Genomic DNA, 23,418 nt, shown 5'->3' on the forward strand with positions numbered 1-23,418 from the left:
AAATACTGACTCAACTTCAGGAACGTTTCACTCGGCACCGCAACATTTTGAAAATTTTTTTTCCTCTTCTACCAAATGGAAAAGATGCTCCAACAGCAGGTGCAATGGAAGATTTTCATCAGTTGTGTGAATTTCATGCCAGTGATTTGCCTTATACAAATCCAGAAATTTTGACACCGAATTCAAGTTGTGGTATAAGAAATTTGAAAAAAACCGTTTGCAATAGCTCCATGCAAAAATGCTGTTGATGCAGTTTCAAAGTGTGACAAAATGATATATCCTAACATCTATAACTTATTAAAAATATTTGCAACATTTCCGGTAACAACATATGTCAGTGAAAGGCCATTTTCTAACTTATGCCTTTTAAAAACCTATTTAAGATCTACCATGACACAATCACAATTGAATGGACCGGCTTTGCTGTATTAATGTAACCACGACTGAAATAATTCAAGAGCTTTGTTTAGATAAATTTTTATAATCACCTAATAAATTTTATTTAATGAATAAAATTTAACGAATTTTAGTTGAATGGATAAAAATATTTTTATCCGTTCAACTACCCCCCCCCCCCCCCCCCAAGATTAAATCCTAGGTGCACCACTGTAGTTTGCTAAAGTTACCGACCAACTGTTACAACACTTATTGGCCTGACCTCTGGTGAAAAAAAAAAAAAAAAAAAAAACCTTTACTACATCAACGCTAGAGTCCTATTATTATTATTATCTATTGGTTACAAAATTACATTGGGCTTGAGAGCAACATGTTTATATATATATATATATATATATATATTAAAAACATGATTATACATATAAATTTCAACCAGTTGGTATGGAATACTTTCCAATGCTAGCTGAAGGTTGCTTAAAGTCCTAAAGTATGCTGGATACTAAGTATTAAGTAGGCTGAATATGTGCCATCCAGATTCTTGGAATTTTCATGCCACCATTATTGTTGATATTAGGGTGGTTAATCAGAATTTTGCAGGCTTCTTTAAATTTTCTTTCATACCAGGTTTTTGTATGGTGTTTTGTATTAAAGAGCGGGTACTTTTCCAATCAATTTGGTGTAAGGTGTTGAGCGCATGAACTGAGAGGCCTGCTTCACCAAAATTGTTATATTTAATGTGTCTTTTGTGTTCTTTTTTTTAAGTATAGGGATTGTACGTCCAGTTTCACCAATATACGGTAAGTTACAGGTGCAGTAGATGCAATAAGCTCCAGGATGTGCAAATGGGAAGAAAGGATCCTTAGAGGAGTTGAATATGTTTTTTAATTTTGTAGGTGGTTTAAAGGTGGCATTGAGATTATAATGGTGTAGGATTCTGTAGATTTTTTCAGATAATCCTTTAATGTATGGAATGGCTATGGTTTTACTGTAATCTAAATTCTTTTTTGATGAAGTTTTATGAAGAACTTTATTAATAGTATTTTTGTTATAGCCATTATTTATGAATGTGTTGCTAATAATTTTTAATTCTTGTTTAAGAGCTTGCTGGTTAGAGCAAATTGTTATAGCTCGGTTTTTAAGGGCGTTAATGACTCCATATTTTTGTGATGGGTGATGGTATGATTTAGCATGCATGTATTGGCCAGTATGTGTTGGTTTGCAGTAGACTGTGAAGGATAGACTGCCTGAAGGAAGACACATGACCAGTGTATCCAGGAACGAGAGCGAGTTCTGATTTTCAATTTCGATAGTAAATTGTATGCGTTCATGTTGTTTGTTTAGGTGGCTAAGGAATGTGTTTAATGTTTGTCGCACATGTGGCCAGATAACGAAAACATCGTCAATGTATCTAAGCCACACTGAAGGTTTTAGAGTGAAGGAATCAAGAGCACTTTGCTCAAAAGCTTCCATATAAAAGTTAGTAATTGGGGGGGGGATAGTGGTGAGCCCATGGCCATACCTTCTTTTTGTAGGTAAAATTTATTTTGCCATACAAGCTTGCTAACCAGCAAGCTCGTATGGCAAATTAGCATTGGAAACTATTCCATACCAACTGGTTGAAATTTATATGTATAATCATGTTTTTAATATATATATATAAACATGTTGCTGGTTAAATGGTAAACAGGTGAAGCAGGCCTCTCAGATCATGTGCTCAACACCTTACACCAAATTGGAAAAGTACCCGCTCTTTACATCATACAAAAACCTGGTGTGAAAGTTGTTGCTGGTGTGAAAGAAAATTTTAAAGAAGCCTGCGAAATTTTGATTAATGATCCTAATATCAACAATAATGGTGGCATGAAAATTCAAAGAATCTGGATGGCACATATTCAACCTACTTAATACTTAGTATCCAGCATACTTTAGGACTTTAAGCAAGCTTCAGCTAGCACTGGAAACTATTCCATACCAACTGGTTGAAATTTATATGTATAATCATTTAACTTAAGAATAAAGAGCTAATAAGCTTCATTTCGGCAATGAAAACATTACTTAAATTAAGGGGATATTAAATCCCGCATAGTTTTAAAACCGAATAAGAAACTCAAAGATCAGAATCAGAGAGTTTCTTGCCGAATATAGTAAACTATAAAGTATCAGCGACACTAGCGTTAGCCAATGCAAGTGATCCTAGTACGTAGTACAATACTGGGCAGCTCGTTGCAAAGGTGGTAAAGTTCTGATCGCTATTCTTAGGTATTTTCCATAATGTAAAAACACATTCCCTAGGAAATGTATGCTGTTATTACATTATGGAGGGAGGTCACTACCCAGACCGGTTTCAGCCTTTTTTGAGGCTTCATCAGTGAGTAGCTAGACCTAATACCGAAGTGTATAGTCGGTTTTAAAACTATGGGGGATTTAATATCCCCTTAATTTAAGTAATGTATAATCATGTTTTTAATATATATATATAAACATGTTGCTCTCCAGCACAATGTAATTTTGTAACCAAAGATAATAATAATAGGACTCTAGCATTGATGTAGTAAAGGTATTTTTTTTTTTCACCAGAAGTCAGGCCAATAAGTGTTGTAACAGTTGGTCAGTAACTTTAGCAAACCATGTAGATTGTAGTGCAGCTTGTTTCTCTGTATACGGTGTATATGCTCCAGAAGATGACCTTGATGTGAAAGTCGAAACATCGAGTGCAGATTTTGGTTTATATTAAACTAAAGTTTTACTCAAACACAGTAGTTATCCCCATAATTTTCCAAAATGTATTCTGATCACCGTGTAAGTCTAAAAGAAAGGATACTTATTCAATCTTCTGTTAATTATATTTCTTTTCCATTGATGTTGACAGTACCAGTTTTGAACACTGTTGATGCTGAGTTGGGATGTGTTTCAGGATTTGTTCCAGTAGCTGACTTTTCACTGTTTGCTCTGGTTTCCTGGCGAAAACAACAGAGGCCTTGTTTAACCGGGTGACGGCCCAGCTGGCATGAAATTCTGTCATACTGTACCATCATTTTATTTGTGGTTTAAGTCAATAAGAATACAATTTGGTCAGCTAAATCCCAAATTGCCAGCTCATCCTTGCTAGCTCATTCAGTATCCAGGTAGATACCTAACAGGGTGCATGCACCGTGAGAAGGTGGAGAACAGACATTAGGTCAGAAGGCCATGATCAGTTCTTCACATTCCTTAAAAGGCTAGGTGGAGATCTCCTCCCAGTTATACAGCTCTGATCCTTAAGCGCTCCATTAATCTGAAATTATTGATTTTTTTTTGTCATCAACTAGAGGAGATTGTTCCAAAGAACAGAGTTGATTGGAAGGATGGAAGATGATGAGAAGTTTGTTTGGCATGTTTGGAGTTGGACAATGCATGATGTTGACTGGTAGCTGCTCATTCATTCTCTCATTCTGTCCCTTGCTCAAACTGACAATGGCATGCACTGAAAGAAAATCTGATCCTGTAGGAATCAAGATGTAGCTACCAGCTCCTGAATTACAATATAAATTTAAGCATTAATTAAAGAGCAAAATGATCCTTAATTGTCTACAATATTCTTTTCCAAAATATGAAGCAAATTTCATTTGATACTTGTAGAAGATGTTTAGTAGTTAGATGAGATCATGGTTTGCTCTTATGTACATTCATTTCATAAATATTGATTCACAATTTGCACAAGTACTTCATTATTACTATTTCAGGAAATTATTATTATTATTATTATTTAGGCCTCCATGGAGTCAAAAGACTCATCGTCGGAAGTCCCTAATAGGAAACACAAAGTCTATCATACCACTCCTTAAACTCATTGACTGATCTCGCTCTCACTACTCTATGAGGCAATGCATTCCATGGTTCAACTCTCCATGCAAAGAAACACTCCTCACCCTCTTGCTCACAGTTTCCTTTCATATGTGAGATAAAAGGACCTCCTAGATGAGTCTTTGACTCCATGAGGTCTTGTTTAATAATAATAATAATAATAATAATAATAATAACTTCCAGGGATGGCCCCTTGTCATCACACCTTCCCGCTGTTCAACCAAGTGAAGGAACTCCCCAGTGTCAACTCTAACCACCTCTCAACATATCACCTCTCCTTCTTCTATCCACCAAACTCTGCAGTCCACATTCCCTCAGCCGATCCTCATAACTAACATGGTACAGTCCTGAAACCATCTTTGTTATCTGCCTTTGTACCCTTTCCACAGTTAATTTATCCGCTTCAAATCCTGGTGACCAAATCTGAGAACAATAGTCTAAGTGTGGTCTGATCAGAGACTTATATAACAGAATGATAACCTTTTTATCTCTGCAGGTCAGTGTCCTTCTCATTATTGCAGCAATCCTTTGTGTTACCTTCACCACCTTTGCAATATGTCCATTGAATTTCAGGTTTCTATCAATCATCAAGCCCAGATCGCTTCTCTCCCCTACTTCCTTCCCTCCATCTCCTTCAATAGAGTATGCAGTGTCCCATCAATGTGTCTCAAACTTCAAGACTTTACATTTTGCTGCATTAAAACGACACCCCCTTTAATTTGTCCATCTATCTAGCTTATTCAAATCCTCTTGCATGACTACCACATCTGCACTATTACTAATAGTGCAAATGTGGATCATCTGCAAACAACTTAACATCCCCCTGCAATCCACTGACAATGTCATTGATATAAAGGTTAAACAATATAAGTCCTAGCACTGAGCCCTGTGGGATCCCACTTATAACCCTCTGCCTTCTTGAAACTTCCCCACCATACACAACTCTCTGATACCTATTGGACAGCCAATCCTGAATTCAGTTGACCAACCTGACATCCAAACCCATGTGCTGCAACTTAAATATCAGCTTATCATGTGGCACCCTGTCAAATGCTTTCGCTAAATCCAAGAAAATGGCAGTATATGCCTTTCCCTCATCTACTGCTCTTGTAACTTTATTATAAAAGGCTAGCATATTACTAAAACAAGAGCACCCCCTGACAAATCCATGTTGACTCTCACAGATAACATTACCCTCATCTGCCCAATGTTGTATACAGTCCCTAACTAATTTCTCCAAGATCTTAACAACCATTGATGACACACAAACTAGCCTATAATTAAACATTTTCAGTCTGCTACCGCCCTTATGCAATGGCACTATCTTACCTTCCTTCCATTCCCTGGGCACCTTTCCTGTAGCCAGACTTTCATTGAAAAGCCAGGTCAAAGGAGCTGTCAGTTCCTTAGCACATTCTCTCAAAACTCATGGTGAAATACCATCCAGTCCCACAGTATTTAGAAGTACTCAGTATTTAGAACACGTTCTCCTCCTGTACCTCTAAACCTCGAACCTGCCCTATCCCTCTAGTATTAAAATTTACTCCTCCAGGATGAAATACACCAATAAAGTGTTCATTGAACAATTCCACTATGTCCTCTGCATCAGTCACTCTATTCCTATTTTTATCCCACATATTATGTTCATAACATGACTAAAATTGCATAACTAATATGGAGAAATAAATCACCTGACTGGATTATTAAATGCACTGTAACTTTTAAAATATTGAAAGTAAAAATACAGAAACTAGTAAAAATATAAAACTAAAATATAAATACTTCATTAATACATTCTAATCATTGGCAGTAGAATGTGCAATGATCAGACAGTTCAGATAATCACTGATTAGCTGAACTGCCATATTTTGGACAGCAGCAAGAATTTCTGGGCAGGTTTTTGGTGCACTACCATTAATGTGAGAATAGTATTCTAAGGTTTGGGATTTGAACAGAGTTAGTAATTTGACAGGTAAAAAAAGTAGTATCTTATGCAGAAAAGAAAAGGACACCAAATTTTTTGGAAGCTGTAAAAGCTACAGATGCCATATGTTTGCACCAGTAAAGATGAGAGGTAAATCAGCACAAGAAGGGAGATGTGGTTTTCTCTAGTGAGCTGGGTGTTGTTATTCAATGTTTTTTTTTTTATATATATATATCAAACTTCACTGAAGGATAGTAGGGAGATCAGTGTTTAGAGCACTGGTTATAAAATATCTTGAGGCTTGAGATGTCTATGCACTGCAAGGTGTTTTTTCAAACAAGTAGGAGGAATAAAGAGTGCTGTTGTCTTCAAATCTGTGGAATAAGTTTTCAAGTCATTGGGAGAATATGATTTATGCATAGAAGAATGAGAGTAGGCAATATGAGAGAAACCTGATGCACACCTGTACTGGTAAAATCTGAAGATAGAACACTGTCCAACATTATGTGATGAATGATCAGAAAGAAAACTAGCTGTCCAATTCTAAAGGGAAGGTAAACTATATGGTAGCAATTTGCTGAGCAGCCCTCTATCTCAAATACTAAGAGATGACTGGAAATGTCAAATACAATGTTAAATTTTATGTCAGCAGCTCAAACTGAAGGAAGATGAGGAAGGTAGTGTGATGTAAAATCAAGGGTGACACAAGAGGTGCACTCATTCTACATTCTTATTCATCATCTATATGGTTCACATTATGATTCTTTAGTTAAATTGAATAACAGTTTTTTTGGTATGAAAATTAACAATAAAAAGATCAAAGATAAGAAAATAGGCAGGAACATGGAAAACTTCAGCTGCATTCTTAATGAAGAACCTATAGAACAAGTAAAATATTTCAGCTATTTAGAAACAATTTTTAGTCAAGATAGCACATTAAATATAGAAATAGACAACTGAATAAGCAAAACTGGTATAGTGGGGAACTAGCTGAATAAATGTTTATGAAACAAGAGAAAAATTAGTCAAAACATTAAACTAGTCACATACAAGGCCAATTTAAATGTATTGATTTGAGATTGTTAGAAATAAAACAGCTCATCAAAGACTGGAAACCAAAGATATGAGAATCCAGAGAAAAATTTTGTATCGCGCAAATTTAATTTTCTAGTAACCAGCAAGGCTATGGTTGCACATAAAAAAAACAAAATAAATAAAATATTGTAAAAACTCTAACTTATTTTAAACATTTCTATAGACTATGAAAACTATCTCATAACATATTTTAACCTACCGTATTTACTCTAATATAACTCGCCCTCGAGTATATCTCACACCCCTAATTTTACTTTACGAAAAAAGAAATTAGCACATGAAAAAAGTTTAAAACTTTAAGAAATAGATAGTGAATGTTATTATGGAAGTTTCAGATATTTTGGAATTCAGTTGAATAGAATCAGCATTTCCAGAGTCATCGGCGGATTAGATCAAGCCCTGAGGACAAACAATTAAATATCGCCCCTGATGGATTATAAGACAAAAATATAAGAAAATCTCCAATTGATATTTTCTTTTTATTACAAGAGAAATATTAATGCAAAATGATTACATAATAATATTAATGAAATATTTGCTCCACGGGGATATCGCACAATAAAACTGTTTATAAGCTCTTCTAAATTTAAATTATAAGCTATGTCCGCCTCTACTGATATAGTTGCCAGACCAACCAATCGTCATTGCTGTTGGCAAATAATTTTTAATCAGTTTAAGCTTGGAAAAACTTCTTTCCACACTTGCTATGCTAACAGGAATTGTCAGCATAGCGACAGCGCCTACTGCAATATGTCTGAACGAGCGCCTTTATTAAGCTGCTTCATGAGGCAGGCTGCCTCTATGCTACATCCTGTTGATGGTACTGAGCATTTCAACTGAACAATCTCTCACTTGCCTTTGTTGTTGTTGCGTCGTGTGATCTTTTGTTAATACTGCACGAATCATATGTGAGACTGGTAGTAGTGATAGTGAATAGTAGATTCTTGGAAAGTCATATCCAATTTCAGTTTTTCTTAAATCATGGTGATCTTATGATTCCTAAATGATAAAAGGGCAAGGATGAAACTGATGGTTTTAATTTAATTACAGAAGCAATGTCGCTAAAGATTCAAATATGTCGTGTGATGAAGGCGTAAATAATGTTGATAATTAAAATTTAAAAGCATTCATTTTATAAATAATGTGAGCAATTATAAATTATGATGAATACAGAGAATTTAATTATAAACTTCAATTTAATTTTTTCTTGAAAAACTTTAGTTTCCAAAAATACCCACATATATCCCGAACCAGATTTTTAACTTTAATTTTGATGAAAAAAGTGCAAGTTATATTCAAGTCAATACGGTATTTGTATATATAAGGAAAATATTTTTATTTGTTTATAACAAATAATTATCCCAAAATAAATGTAAAAAACAAAAAAATGTTGATAGTGTACTTGAATTATATATTTATAAATATTATGTATATGTAATAATGAAAATAATAAAATTAGGGGAGTAAACAGATGGTATCAGTGGTAGCATGATTATTAAAAATGATGATATTAGGAAGGAGCTTGATATTATTAGTATTCAGGAATGTGTGAACAGAGATAATGTATACGGTGAGGAGAGGGGGGGGGGTTTCAGAAAAACAGGTGTCTGATGCTAAGAAAGCAGGAAAAAAGACCCAGAAGAAAACCAAGATCTAATCTAAGGATTGATCCAGTCAGAAATATCCTAGAAGACAGAAATATAAGATCTGACAATACTGAAGTGCTGACTCATGATATATTATTATTATTATTATTTCACTGCATCTCCATGGAGTCTGGAGACTCGTTGCAGGAGACCCAAATGAACCATCATACACACGAATCCTATCATACCTCTCTTTGAATCCATTCACCATCAGGAAACTCAGAATCAATTCTGGCAATCCATTCCACTCACTCACCACTCTCCACTCAAAACATCTGGTCCACACACACTTCTACTAACTACCCTCTTACACAACTTCCACAGATGGCCCCTAGTTCTCTGACTATTTGTCATATATTGAAAAATTTAATTTGTATCAATTTTGTAAAACTCCTTTAATATCTTAAAAATTTCTATCATGTCTCCTCTTTTCTGCCTATCAACTAAACTTTGTAACCCACAAACCTTTAACCTATCCTCATAGGGAGTATTCCACTAACCTGTTACCATCTTGGTCACTCGTCTCTGAATCCTCTTGACCACCTCTAGGTCCCCAAGAAACCCAGGTGACCAAATCTGTATGCATAGTCAATGAATCATAGCCTTATAAAGAGGGATAATAATTTCCTTATCTGTACTTGTTAGTGTACTTTTCAACATCTAAGTAATTCTTTGAGCTAGTTTACCAATTTTTGCAATATGCCCTCTAAACTTCAACTCTTTGTCCACCATTATCCTCAAGTCCTTGGCCTCATCAATTTCCTGCAATTCAGTACCCTCAATGGTTTAATTTAGAAAAATTTGGAGAAAAATTGTTGGCAGCACATTAATAATAATGTGAACTTAATCATGTAGTATTATCAAGGTTTCCTGTATATTTTTTGAGGGTAAATATCAGGAAATTGATGATGATGTAAAAAATGCAGACTACGCTGTCTATAATTTAGTGCTTTGGTACTAAGGTAAAAGCTAAAATTTCTATAGAAGCAGCAATAATACCATCCCCACTTTCCATAACAGGCTATGGGTTTGAATCTTATATAAAGTCATTCACATGAATGATTCAAAATGACTATGAATTTCATTGCCCAATGCAAGACCACAATGTTATTGACACCTGAAGTGATGAAAAGTTCTACATTTGGTCTTCAAAAGAGGGCAGGGTTCCTATATTATTTAATTTTCAGCAAACCTGCAGTACACTCTCATGTATATAGATTTACATTTAATGTACATTAGTACAGTATATATATAGCTTTGATGATTATAAAAAATAGCCAATGGTATGTAGTAAAGTTATCCTCATCTCCTAGAATCATTCTTGAATGATTTATGCCTTATACATTTTCCTGTTTTTTCTTGCGTTTGTTTGAATGTCAGGCAATATCAAGTAGAGTGATGTGGGCAAATATCAGAATGGGGAACTGGACAATGAGACTTATTTGAGCCAATGGTCCCACAGAAGGTTCCACTAAGGTAGAAGTGGAGGAATTTTTTCAGGCATTAGAGAAAGCAACTAACACAATGAAAAAGGAAAAGTTGGTCCTTGTTGGGGATCTAAATAGCAGAGTAGGAAATGATTGTCAGAGATACAAAAATATTTTGGGAAAATTTGGAGAAAAGAGCAAAGCTAATAATAATGGCAAATACCTGTTGGATTTCTGCTCAGGATACGGACTGTTTATTACTAACACAATGAGGATAACATAAAACTGTGCACAAATTCATGGAGAGAAGATGCAAGGAATAAGAAAAGTCTCACTGACTATGTCATTGTTGATAGTGATGTTTTCTTCCTGGTACAGGACATTAGAGTGTACAGAAGATTTGAAATTGGAAGTGATTACCAATTAGTCTTGAGCAGGATAAAATTGAATTCCAGATTGAAAAGAATACCATGTAAAAAAGTTTTAAAGTGAATAAAAGTTGATCAGCTCTCAGATGTGAACTGTAGACTAAAATGCACAAACTTTATTGAAGTAAAAATGAAAGAGTTTGAGAACAGAAACCAAACCTTGGAAATTCAGTGGCAAGCCATGAAGAAACCATTAATTGATTCAGCCAGAGAGGCATGTGGTGAGGTTGTCTGCAAGGATGAAAAAATCAGAACTCCCTGGTGGACACAGGAAGTTAAAGAGGCAGTGAAGGAAAAGAAGAAAGCATATCAAAAGTTCCTGGCAAATAAGTCAGTTTGTGCTCTTAGAGAATACAGAGACAAATGTAAGAAAGCTAAACACTGTGTACAACTAGCTAAACAAAAGTCATAGGGAAAACTGTGGTAAGAACATAGAAAATAAATATCAAGAAGGTGGTAAGATATTCTGGAGGCTGTAAAAAAAGCTTAGAAATGGAGTAAAGAATGCTGTAAAAGGAATTAGAGATGATAAAGGTGACATGAAAATTGGAAAAAAAAATGTCCTTGTTATATGGAGTAACTAATTCAAATAAATTGCTAAATGAAACAATCAGTGACAGTACAGTGGTAAGAACACTCAACAGGCATGCAATCAGGAATACATATCCATACTTGAAATTAAAAAAGCCATCAAAAGCCTGAAATGTGGAAGGGCAGCTGGAGTAGATGATATCGATTAGAAATGCTCAAGTATGGAGGTATAAAAGTCTTACAGTGGCTGCACTGCATAGTTCAGAAGGCCTGGACAGAAGGATGCAAATTCCAGATGATTGGAGTAAAGCTCTCATAGTACCCATATATAAAAAGCAATTGTTCTCAAATTTGGTCCCTAGGATTTGAAGGGGATAAATTAACTGTGGAAAGGGTACAGAGGCGGATAACAAAGATAGTTTCAGGACTGTACAATGTCAGTTATGAGGATCGATTGAGGGAATGTGGACTGCAGAGTTTGGTGGATAGAAGGAGAGGTGATCGAGACTTTTAAACTGTTGAGAGGCAGTTACAGGAAGATTCAGTGTTGGTGGAATGGTGGGAAGAAGTGATGACAAGAGGCCATCCCTGGAAGTTACGAAAGGAGGCTGTGAGCAAGAGGGTGAGGAGTAGTTTCTTTGCGTGGAGGGTGGTTGAACCATGGAATGAACTGCCTGAGAGTGGGTAGAGCAAGAATGGTCAATGAGTTCAAGGAGTGGTGTGACAGACTTTGTGTTCCCTAAGAAGGACCTCCCACGATGAGTCATTTGACTCCACGGAGGCCTGAATAATAATATAAAACTGAATGTGAGAATTACAGAGGTATATGCCTACTGAGTGTTCCTGGTAAGATTTATGCAAGTATACTTGAGAAACGGTTAAGAAGGATTCTAAAAAGGAAACTTAGTGAAGAACAAGCTGGATTCAGGCCAAACAGAGGCTGTCAGGATCAGATTTTCACTTTATGCCAAATAGTTGAGAAATCATGGAAATATAACAAAGATCTGTATTTAAGTTTTGTAGGTCTGGAAAAGACATGACAAGGTGCCAAGAGAAAAGCTATTCAAAATGCTACAGTTATATGGTGTCAATGGGGCATTATATCAAGCAATACTTTATTTGAGTTGTAAGTCAGCAGTTAGAAATTGAAGGAAGTACAGGAAGATGGTTTGATGTTAAATCTGGGTATCAGAAAAGAATGTGCATTATATCCCCTCTGTTATTCATTATCTATATAGATCACATAATAAAGGAAAGTGGTATTAAACCGGATATCAAAATTGGAGATGTTAATCTCAGCTCTTTATTTTATGTGTATGATGTTATACTTCTAAATAAATCTGGTACAAGTCTGCAAGGTTCCCTGACTAAATTGAATAACTGTCGTGATAGATTTGGTATGAAAATCAGCAATAACAAAACAAGACAAAGACAATGAAAATAGGCAGAAACATTGAAAATATCAAATGCATCATGAAAGGAGAACCTATAGAACAAGTAAAACATTTCGACTACTTGAGCACAATTTTTAGTTCACTCATATTCATATATTTACTAGACATCCATAGATGCCATATGGTCACTCCGATGCTTAGTGATGTGCCAAACCATGCCTTGCCATATAATCCTGTTATATGCTTTCTGGAGGCTTCAACTGTCTGAATATCAGTCACTCCATAATTTTCAGTGAAGAGGGTACATTAAATATGGAAACAGACAACAGAATCAACAAAGGTAGTATAGTAGGAAGTCATCTGAATAAATTTATATGGAATAAGAGAGAAATCAGTCAAAACACTAAATTAGCTGTATACAAAAAGTGTTCGAACCAATTTTGACTTATGGATCTGAAAGTTGGGTTAGAAATAAAATACTTGACCAAAGAGTAGAGACCACAGATATGAATGTCCTGAGAAAAATTAGTGGCATGAACATGACATCGGTGGCAATGTCATATTAAAAACAAGGATATTAGGAATGAACTTGACATTGTTATCATCCAGGAAGGTGTTAGCAGAGCTAATCTTAGGCGGTATGGCCACTGAAACAAAATGGGAGAGGAAAGATTAGCAAAACAAGTGTTCTCTGCCAGGTTGGCAGGAAAAAGACTTAGAGGAAGACCAAGATGTAGGTGGATTGATACAGTAAAAAGTGCCTTAGAAGACAGAAAGATAAGATCTGATAATGTTGGAGCCTTGATGGATAACAGATTAATTTAGAGGAAAATTGTAGATGGGAAGTTAGTAATGATGTTAGGTTTTCATGTAGTACTATCATATCCTGTACACCCCTTTAGGCTGCATATCAAGAATTTGATGATTATGATGATGACCTTTGCCTGCTGAACATAACCATTATCAGATGAATAACTGTGCAAGTAAAACTGGAATTTGCAGCAAAAAATATCCCACCATCCTTTTATCATTAGCTATCTTACCTTTGCCTCAAAATGGTCTAGTAAATTCATCTGGTTACAGGAGCTTCCGTAGCTCAGTCAGTACAGATAAAGCCCTTTGGTTGGAAAGACCTGGGTTCAAATCTCGTCCAAGACGTGAGGAACCTATCTGGTCTCATACGGATGTAGGGGATTTTTTCATCTGGAAATTCGGGTTTTTCATTCCCCAGAACAGGCAAACCGGCCCGTGAACACACAGATCTACAGTCATAATTACATACTTAATGCCTCACTAAGAGAGCTCAACCAGTCCTAAGGGAACAGTTGAGGGTCAGGATGGGGGGGGGCATACGAATAAATAAAATCTGGTTACAGGCTGGATTCAAACCTAGATGCTTTCTTTCCAGGCAAGTAACATGTGGTAAAATGGTTAGTCCTGGAGAAGTCACAAAATATATACCTTCTGTGATCAACTTTTAAATTTAAATTTTAATGTAGCTCTAATTCACAGAATGCACTAAGAAAAATTGTCTTCAAAACTCATTTGATATGTAGTCTCAAAATAAACAATAGGTTAGGCATGTCTATCTAACCTGCTTAATGCATTGCAACATGGTGCTTATAAACAAAATGTTTATTGGAATTTTTTTTTAATTAATAAAATAGCTGCTACCCATGTCTTGAATTTGTTTTTTTAAGTAGCTTGTTATTATTAAAAATGTTGGATAAAGCTAGTTAGAGTATTCTAGAATATAATGCAACTAACCTCTTACACTTAATATCCTACTTTAGTAACTTTTGCTTAAAATTCTAATTTGAAGATGAGTTCTGTGCCACTTACCTTTTTCAATGCTTAGTGAATCAATTGCTCTATATCCAGCATTGATTAGTCCATATTTTTCTCCTGTTTCCATCAATGCTGTATATATGGGAATGCAGCTTGCTTTTGGAATATGTAACTCCCAACCAAGCTCTCCTACAAAAGATAGCCGCAATGCTCGCACCTAAATAAATTAGGATTTGCTATTACTACTTTGTAATGAAAAATTTATCTAATTAACAAACAGTAACAGAAATTCTGTATCATTCTCAGAATCAACTGGCAGCGAGAGAGCTCAGAACTAAAAAATAATCAGAATATCAAACTGAAGAACTTGTGACAGGAAGTGCTGCACAAACGTTACTGTAAAACATTTTTATGCTCTCTGATTTTGGAAATATATGGGTTTGAATCTCGTGTAAAACATGAGAACCTTCTCATAAGTGCTTTTCAACTGTAAATGATTTAGCACATCTCATATGGAGATGGCAGGATTTTCACCCCTGGAAACTCAAGTTTTTTCTTTTGTAAAATAGTCAAAGTGGTCAAAAAAACACATGAAACTGACAAATGTAGTAGGCCAGGGGTTAGCAGTGTGTAGCTCACAAGCTACATGTGAATCTTTGAACATTTAACTGAAACTCTTACTTTTAGCCTACATGTATAACAAATGCATGGTGCAAATACTTCTCAGTTTAGTTTGCCTGTGCATCATAAGCAGAACACATGTACTGCAAGGTGTTGAAAATTAATTGCTGCAGCAGTGGCAAGTAGTTAAAATAGTTAAAATGAGAACAAAATAATATCTATGTGTTCAATGTGTGGAGTAGCTTACAAGAAGACAAGTTTATAATGAAAATATTTGCATTTGGACTTGTCTCAGTTTTTGGTTTGACATACTTCTGTGAGCAAATATTTTAGAACATGATGAACTATACTAAAAATAAATCAAGAAACTATATGAACAACACAAGTCTCTCGGCATGTTTAAGGATGAAAATTATCGCATACTTACAGTAGCAAAAGTCACATTAATTGGATGTTTGTTAAGTTTTTTTCAGTATTAATAATAAATAAGTAATATTTTTAAAAAAAATTTTTTTTAATAAAGCATCTTCCCACTCCATTCCATTTCTTAAAAAAACTTCTTCCCTTCTCCCAGTTTGAGCCTAGATGCAGCTCCTTGGATTTTTTTTTTTTTTTTTTTTGGATCAAAAATGAATAGATCTTCATCAACTTGCTAACCCATGTAGTAGGCTATGTAGATAGAATTAACTGCTCTATCATCATTAATTAGGTTAATATAAAGCTAAGTTACTGTGGCAGGACAGGCTTAACACGAAAGAGAAAATGAACTAAATTTGTTTCCATTACAACATCTGTATATTTCAGATCTTCATATTCCATGAAAGAAAATAAATTTAGATTACAAATACAAGAATAACAGAAATATATAGGCTTCATCCCTCCTCATTAAAGAGCTATTATGTGTCTAAGTTTAAATTTTCCAAACACTATAAGCTATGCTTATAGTGTTTGGAAAATTTAATACTCTGCTGAAGAACAGAAACACTATCCACATGGCTAACCAAGCCAAAAAATTTTGACATTTTGTGTACTGCATTGGTGGAACTTTGTTCCAATAGGTGAATGAGATCTGGAATCTAGAGGTGACAACAGTTTACAGAAACACGAAGTTTAGCAGACAAAAGTTACAAAGACTACACAGCATATTCTTGCTATGATAAGGAGGACACTGAGAAGCGGAGACAGTGTGGTTATTGTTCCACTTTATAAAGTCTTGATTAAACCATTCCTGGACTATGTGCACAACTTTGGTCACATGGTTTTTGCACTGATCAGAAATCTCTGGAGAGAATTCAGAAATTAGTTGATGCAGAATATTAGGACTCTGGAATACTAGTTGTTAGGTGTGTGTGTGTGTGTGTGTGTTGTGTGTGTGTGTGTTGTGTGTGTGTGTGTGTGAGCGGGGGGGAGATGTAGATTTCAAAACTCAGTGGATACACTGAGGAGAGGTGAGTGATGTGATGGAATTATTCACGGTAATGAGGGAATTTTACCAAATTATTTATAGACTGGTAGGAGAGAGAGGAAGGAGAAGGAACAATAGGTCATTCCTGAATGCTGCACAGCAAGGGACTGGGAGTAGATTTTTATATGAGTGGCAGATGAGCTGAAATTGTTAATGAAGAGTGATAACAGCACCTTTTAAGTTATGTTTATATATTTTTTTTGTTGTAAGTGCACAAGTTAAGACTCAATAAAAAAACACAGCAATGTATTCTGTCTGTGTTTGACACAATTTTCTTAACTATGTTTGAAAGAATAATTAATTTTGTTTGTTTTTCTTTTGTCACTTTTTTTTTGTATTTTCTACAGGTAGATGTATTTTCTACATTTGTATTTTTTTGTATTTTCTACAAGTACTTCCACTGTCACTGCTCCAGTGAATTCGTAATAATAATTTCTCCACTTTCTGTTACATCTATGAATACAAGAGCAGCAGCTGTCCAGCTTTACTGTGGAAATACATGAAGTATTTCCAAACACCTACACCCTGCAGCTCATGGCTTTAATGTGCTTATAGGTCTCTTGACCTCTCATGTATGGAATCAATATTAAAAAAAAAATTTTTTAATTGAGTAAAATACCATATTTTTTTATACATAAGTATTGTACAAAACTGACTTGTCATTACCAGACTAGCATCCTATCAAGGCATCCATCCTCTAGGACAGGATAAAAGAAAGAAATTCGCAGCTGTTATGTATAGTGATTTTAAGAGGTGTCTTGAAATGAGTGTCTCTCAAAATTTTGGTAAATTGATGTGTAGCCCTAGTTATTTACTATTATTATTATTATTACGGCTATTGTAGCCTGTTTTTGTTTAAGAGGGTCTCTTATTTTAAATACATTGGCTATTTTTACTCAAAACAATTCCTGTGATAGTCAGTCGACCAAAACAGTTCGCACCCCATTAACGTTCTCCCCTGCCCCAGTTTTCCCATAAGTAAACCCTTCCTCCCCCAAAAAAGCACTCTTAAACACAATAATATAAATATATATATATATTTATTTATATATATATTATTAAAATAAACTTGGATTTCCAATTTATTCTCGCCACGTCAAATCACACACACCCCCACGCTCCCTTCCCCCTTGTTATAAACAACCTTCAGCAGGAACACAGAATTTGAAGACATCCTAGTATCAAAACAAGGTATGTAAAAAATTTTTCCTCCTCTTTTATTCTGCTATAATTGCCTTCAATACTCACCCATAATGCCCTAAAAATATATATATAATTTTTTGGGGGTAAAAATAGTATTTAAAATAAAGGACACTCCTAAATAAAAACAGGCTATAATAGCCATAATAATAATAGTAATAGTGTTTAAGAGTAGTAGCATGGGAATTTTCCAAGAAACAATACCTAATAATTATTTACGTTAGAAGAATGTTTCAAAGTTGATGCTGGCTCTAGAAACAGTCTCCAGATTTGTAGTGACCTCTACGGTTTCATCCATTTAATCCTGTGTGATGAAGGTATCCAAAGCATAGTCTGCTAATCTTGACTAACCATAACAGTGAAGCAATAGGCTGATATTAGCAATCCTGTCTGTCCATAACAGGCTAAGTTAATGGCACAGGAAACTTTATACTCTAGGATGTGTTAATGGATGAAGTTAGTCCTTAGGAAAATAGATAAAGGCACTAAGAGTTCAATGCGAGAATTAAATATGGCATGGAAATTATACCTGAAGAATTCTGGCTATCTTTTCAGATGTACCTTGTATATATGAGATGGAAATAGTTTTGTTGTGATCCTGTATCAGATAAGGAGTGGAGTAATAGGAGAAGCATGTAGTACTTTTTCACAATAGTGGTTGTGACCAGAGATGTGATGAAGATAACTGAGTTCTATAGCAAGATATGTATCCTTAGAACAAAGGGTGTGAGTCTATTGCTACAGTATAACAGGAGAATGCTAAAAGAAGGGTCATAATAGAAAATGAGTCATTATGTAGGTTGTGTAGAAGAAATGGTTCATGAAGTGATTTTGATGGGTGAAAAGATTTATATATGAGGAGTACATTTGGGTTTTGGTGGGTTAGGCATCTCATGAAGCTGCTAGTCATTAGAGCAACCATTTTCTGTAGAACACTGGCATTCCACAAAAATTTTCCAAATGTATCAGAATCATCATCAAATTCCTGATATATACCCTCCAGGTATATAGTGCTACATGAAAAATTACATCATTACTAACTTCAAATCTACAATTTTCCTCCAAATCAGTCTGTTACCTGTCAAGACTCCAGCATTATCAGATCTTATATATCTATCTTCTAAGGCACTTTTTACTGTATCAATCCACCTATGTCTTTGTCTTCCTCTGGGTCTTTTTCCTACCAATCTGGCAGAGAACATTTGTTATGCTAATCTTTCCTCTCCCATTCTGTATAAGTGACCATACCACCTGAGATTAGCTCTGCTAATGCATTCCTGGATGCTGACAATGTCAAGTTCTTTCCTGATATCCTCGTTTTTAATTGATATTGCCATTGATGGCATCTGTTCATGCCCCTAATTTTTCTCAGGACATCCATATCTGTGGTCTCTACTCTTTGGTCAAGTATTTTATTTCTAACCCAACTTTCAGATCCATAAATCAAAATTGGTTCGAACACTGTTTTGTATACAGCTAATTTAGTGTTTTGACTGATTTCTCTCTTATTCCATATAAATTTATTCAATTGACTTCCTACTATACCAGCTTTGTTCATCCTGTTGTCTATTTCAATATTTAATTTACCATTTTCACTAAAAATCGTGCCTAAGTAGCTGAAATGTTTTACTTGTTCCACAGGTTCTCCGTTCAAAACACAGTTGACATTTTCAACAATTCTACCTATTTTCATTGTCTTTGTCTTTTTATTGCTGACCTTCATACCATATCTATTACAACAGTTATTCAATTTAGTCAAAGAATCTTGCAAACTTGTAGCGGATTTATTTAGAAGTATAACATCGTCCACATAAAACAAAGAGCTGAGATTAACACCTCCAATTTTGATATCAGGTTTAATACTACTTTCCTTCATAATGTGATCCATATTAATAATGAATAATAGATGGAATAATGTACATCCTTGTCTGACACCAGATTTAACATTAAACCACCTTCCCGTACTTCCTTCAATTCTAACTGCTGACTTACAACTCAAATGAAGACTAAGTATTGCTTGATATAATGCCCCATTGACACCATATAACTGCAGTGTTTCGAATAGCTTCTCTTCTGGCACCTTGTCATATGCCATTTCCAGATCTACAAAACTTAAATACTGATCTTTGTTATATTCCCATGTTTTCTCACTAATCTGTCGTAAAGTGAAAATCAGATCCTGACAGCCTCTATTTGACTCGAATCCAGCTTGTTCTTCACCAAGCTTCTCTTCCATAATCTTCCTCAACCATTTCTCAAGTATACTTGCATATATCTTACCAGGAATACTCAGTAGAGAAATACCTCTGTAATTCTCACATTCAGTTTTATTTCCCTTTTTATATATGCCTGGAATTCATTCCCTCTGTTCAGGCTTTCTGAACTATGTAAGATGTATGTAAAAGTCTTACCACTGTAAGACTTTTATACCTCCATACTTGAGCATTTCTGGTCGAATATCATCTAGTCCTGCTACCTTTACACATTTCAGACTTTTGATGGCTTTTTCTACTTCAAGTATGGATATGTATTCCTGACTGCATGCCTGGTCAGTTTTTTACCACTGTGCTGTCATCACTGCTTGTTCCATTTAGCAATTTTTCAAAGTAATTAATCCATACTTCAAGGATATCTTTTTCTTCCTGTGTCCACCATGGAGTTCTGATTTTTCTATCCTTACGGACAACCTCACCACATGCCTCTCTGGCTGAACCAATTAATGTTTTCTTTGGGGCTTGCCACTGAATCTCCAAGGTTTGGTTTCTGTTCTGAAACCCTTTCACTTTTTCTTGAATAATATTTGTGTATTTTAGTCTACAGTTCAGATCTGATAGTTGCTCAACTTTTATTCGCTTTAAAACTTTCTTAGCTGTTCTTCTTTGCAATATGAAATTCAATTTTATCCTGCTCAAGACTAAATGGTGATCACTTCCAATTTCAAATCCTCTATATACCCAGTGTCCTGCACCAGTGAGAAAACATCATTATCGACATAATCAATTTAGTTTAATCTTTTATCCAAGTGTGAGCAAACAAAGTTTGCACCTGAAAATATCTTCAGGACTGGGGTAGGGTAGTAACCAAGTGAAAAATAAACTTTCAACATCATTATCGACAATAACATAGTCAATGAGACTTTTCTTCTTCTTCTTCTTATTATTATATATGGGTATCTCCATGGAGTCAGAAGACTCATCGCGGGAGACCCAAGCTATCAAAACAATATCTATCATACTTCTTCTTGAACTCATTTACAGACGAAGCACTCACAACTGAGTCAGGCAATGCATTCCATTCATTCACCACTCTCCAAGCAAAAAATCTAGTTCTCACACCCTTGTTTACCACACTTTTCTTTAATTTCCAGGGATAACCTCTTGTTCTTCCATCACTATTACACAGCTGAAATATTTCCCTTGCATCAATCTTATAAAAACCTTTAAGTAATTTAAATGTTTCTATCATATCTTCTGTTCTCCGCCTATCAACCAACCTCTGTAATCCACAAGCTCTCAATCTATCAATGTAGGGAGCATTTGTTACACCACTCACCAACTTAGTCACTCTCCTCTGAGCCCTCTCCACCAATTCCTCATCTCCAAGGAATCCAGGCGATCAGACTTGAGCACAGAAATTCAAATGTGGAAGTATCAACGCCTTATAAAGAGGAATAACAACCTCTTTAACTCTGGATGTTAGTGTATTCTTCAATAACCAAGTAATCCTATGTGCAATCTTGGACACATTAGTAATGTGTCCTCTGAACTTCAATTCCCTATCCACTAATACCCCTAAGTTCCTAGCCTCATCAATCTCTTGGAGTACCGTTCCATCAATGTGGTACACAGCTGGAAATCTTTTAACCCCAAAATGCATAACTTTACACTTTTCCAGATTGAATTGACATCCATTACCCTTTGTCCATTTTGCCAGCTTTTTTAAATCATCCTGCAAACTCTCAACATCAGCTTCATTTCTTATTGCGCTTCCCAACTTTGCATCGTCAGCAAACAACTGAACATCTCCCTTCGAGTCATTTCCTATCATTTATATACAAATTAAACAATAACGGCCCAAGCACAGAGTCACACCATTGGTCACGTGTTTCATCCTGGACTCTGCTCCTCCATACACTACTTTCTGTTATCTCTCCATAAGCCAATCTCTTATCCATAATACCAGTTTAGTATCCATTCCCATTTGTTCTAATTTGCACAACAGTATTCCATGGGGTATCCTGTCAAAAGCCTTTGCAAAATCCAGACGTATCACTGTGTAGCCATTCCTCTCGTCCAACTCAGATGTCACTCTATTATAAAAAGTTAATAAATTGCTAAGGCAGGACCGACCTTTAACAAAACCATGTTAGTCCTTATAGAGTATCATATTCTGATCCACCCAATCCTGAATTCTGACCTTAACCAACTTTTCCAGTACTTTTACCACCACTCCCGAGATGGTAATTGGTCTGTAATTTACAACTTCAGTCTTGGAGCCTCCTTAATACAAAGGAGCTATTTTGCTTTCCTTCCACTCCCTAGGGACCATACCAGAGTTCAAACTGAAATTAAATAACCAAGTAAGAGGAGTTAAAAATTCCCTTGCACATTCACGTAACACCTGAGTTGATATTCCATCTAAACCAAGAGCAGTGTTTGCATTTAAATTCTGCAATATTCTAAGTACCTCTGTTTCATTAACTTGAATTCTCCCATCAGCAAAAATCCAATAGGCATTTGCCATTATTATTAGCTTTGCTCTTTTTTCCAAATTTTCCCAAAATATTTTTGTATGTCTCACAATCATTTCCTACTCTGCTATTTAGATCCCCAACAAGGACCAACTTTTCCTTTTTCATTGTGTCAGTTGTTTTCTCTAAAGCCTCAAAAAATTCCTCCACTTCTACCTTAGTAGAACCTTCTGTGGGACCATAGGCACAAATAAGTATCATTGTCCAGTTCCCCATTCTCATATTTTTCACATCACTCTACTTGAGACTGCCTGCCATTCAAGAAGATTAGCCTCGTATTTAGTGTCGAATACTATGGTTATTCCTTCTTTTCCTTGATTGTCATTGCTTGAATATAAATTTTGTATTTATTGCTCAGAAAGATATCGCCATTTTTTTCCTTTTTTGTTTCAGTCACCCCTATTATGTCGATCTGGTACTTATCCAATTCCTCAGAAAGCTCCATTTCTTTGTCATTCAGGCTTCTTATGTTAATAGTACTGATCTTGAACTCTGATGATGTTGAGTTGGGGTGGGTTTTAGGATTTGTTCCAGTGTTATGACTTGTTTTTTCACTAATATGTTCTTAAAATGTTCTCATATGTTTGTCTTTACCTTCCGTCTTGCTTCCCTTAATCCTATATTATATTTAGATATGGCACTGCATACAATCCTGTTAGTAATAGTTTAAGATATAGAGCTCTATGTGCACTCTTGCTGTTTAAGTAGTCAAGTAAGCGACTGACCTTTCCTAAATGTCTGGAGTTATCTCCCCTTTAAGGTTCAGGGAAAATTTATTTGTTTCGCTGCGCCATCCTGAACCCCTAGATTGAAAATACCTTTCAGCCAAGGAGTGAACTCTCAGACTGGCACATAGTTACTTTGTCATACTTGAAATACCTAACTTTGAAATGATAATACCTTCTGATTC

The 23,418-nt window shown here is 35.4% G+C and overlaps 1 protein-coding gene across 1 annotated transcript in view; it reads right to left on the reverse strand.

Annotated features, from left to right (window-relative positions):
* The window catches only part of LOC150103805 (sarcosine dehydrogenase, mitochondrial-like), a 383,814-nt gene that overhangs the window by 86,098 nt on the left and 274,298 nt on the right, over window positions 1–23,418 (reverse strand). Inside the window, exon 18 of the mRNA XM_090397147.1 lies at window positions 14,527–14,689. Coding sequence (XP_090253273.1) covers window positions 14,527–14,689 — 163 coding nt within the window. The remainder of the gene's footprint in view (window positions 1–14,526; window positions 14,690–23,418) is intronic.

This window comes from Typopeltis vanoorti, chromosome 8 (genome assembly GCF_054136105.1).
Source record: "Typopeltis vanoorti isolate ZY-2024b chromosome 8, IOZ_Tvanoo_1.0, whole genome shotgun sequence".
Classification (NCBI taxonomy): Eukaryota; Metazoa; Arthropoda; class Arachnida; order Uropygi; family Thelyphonidae; genus Typopeltis; species Typopeltis vanoorti.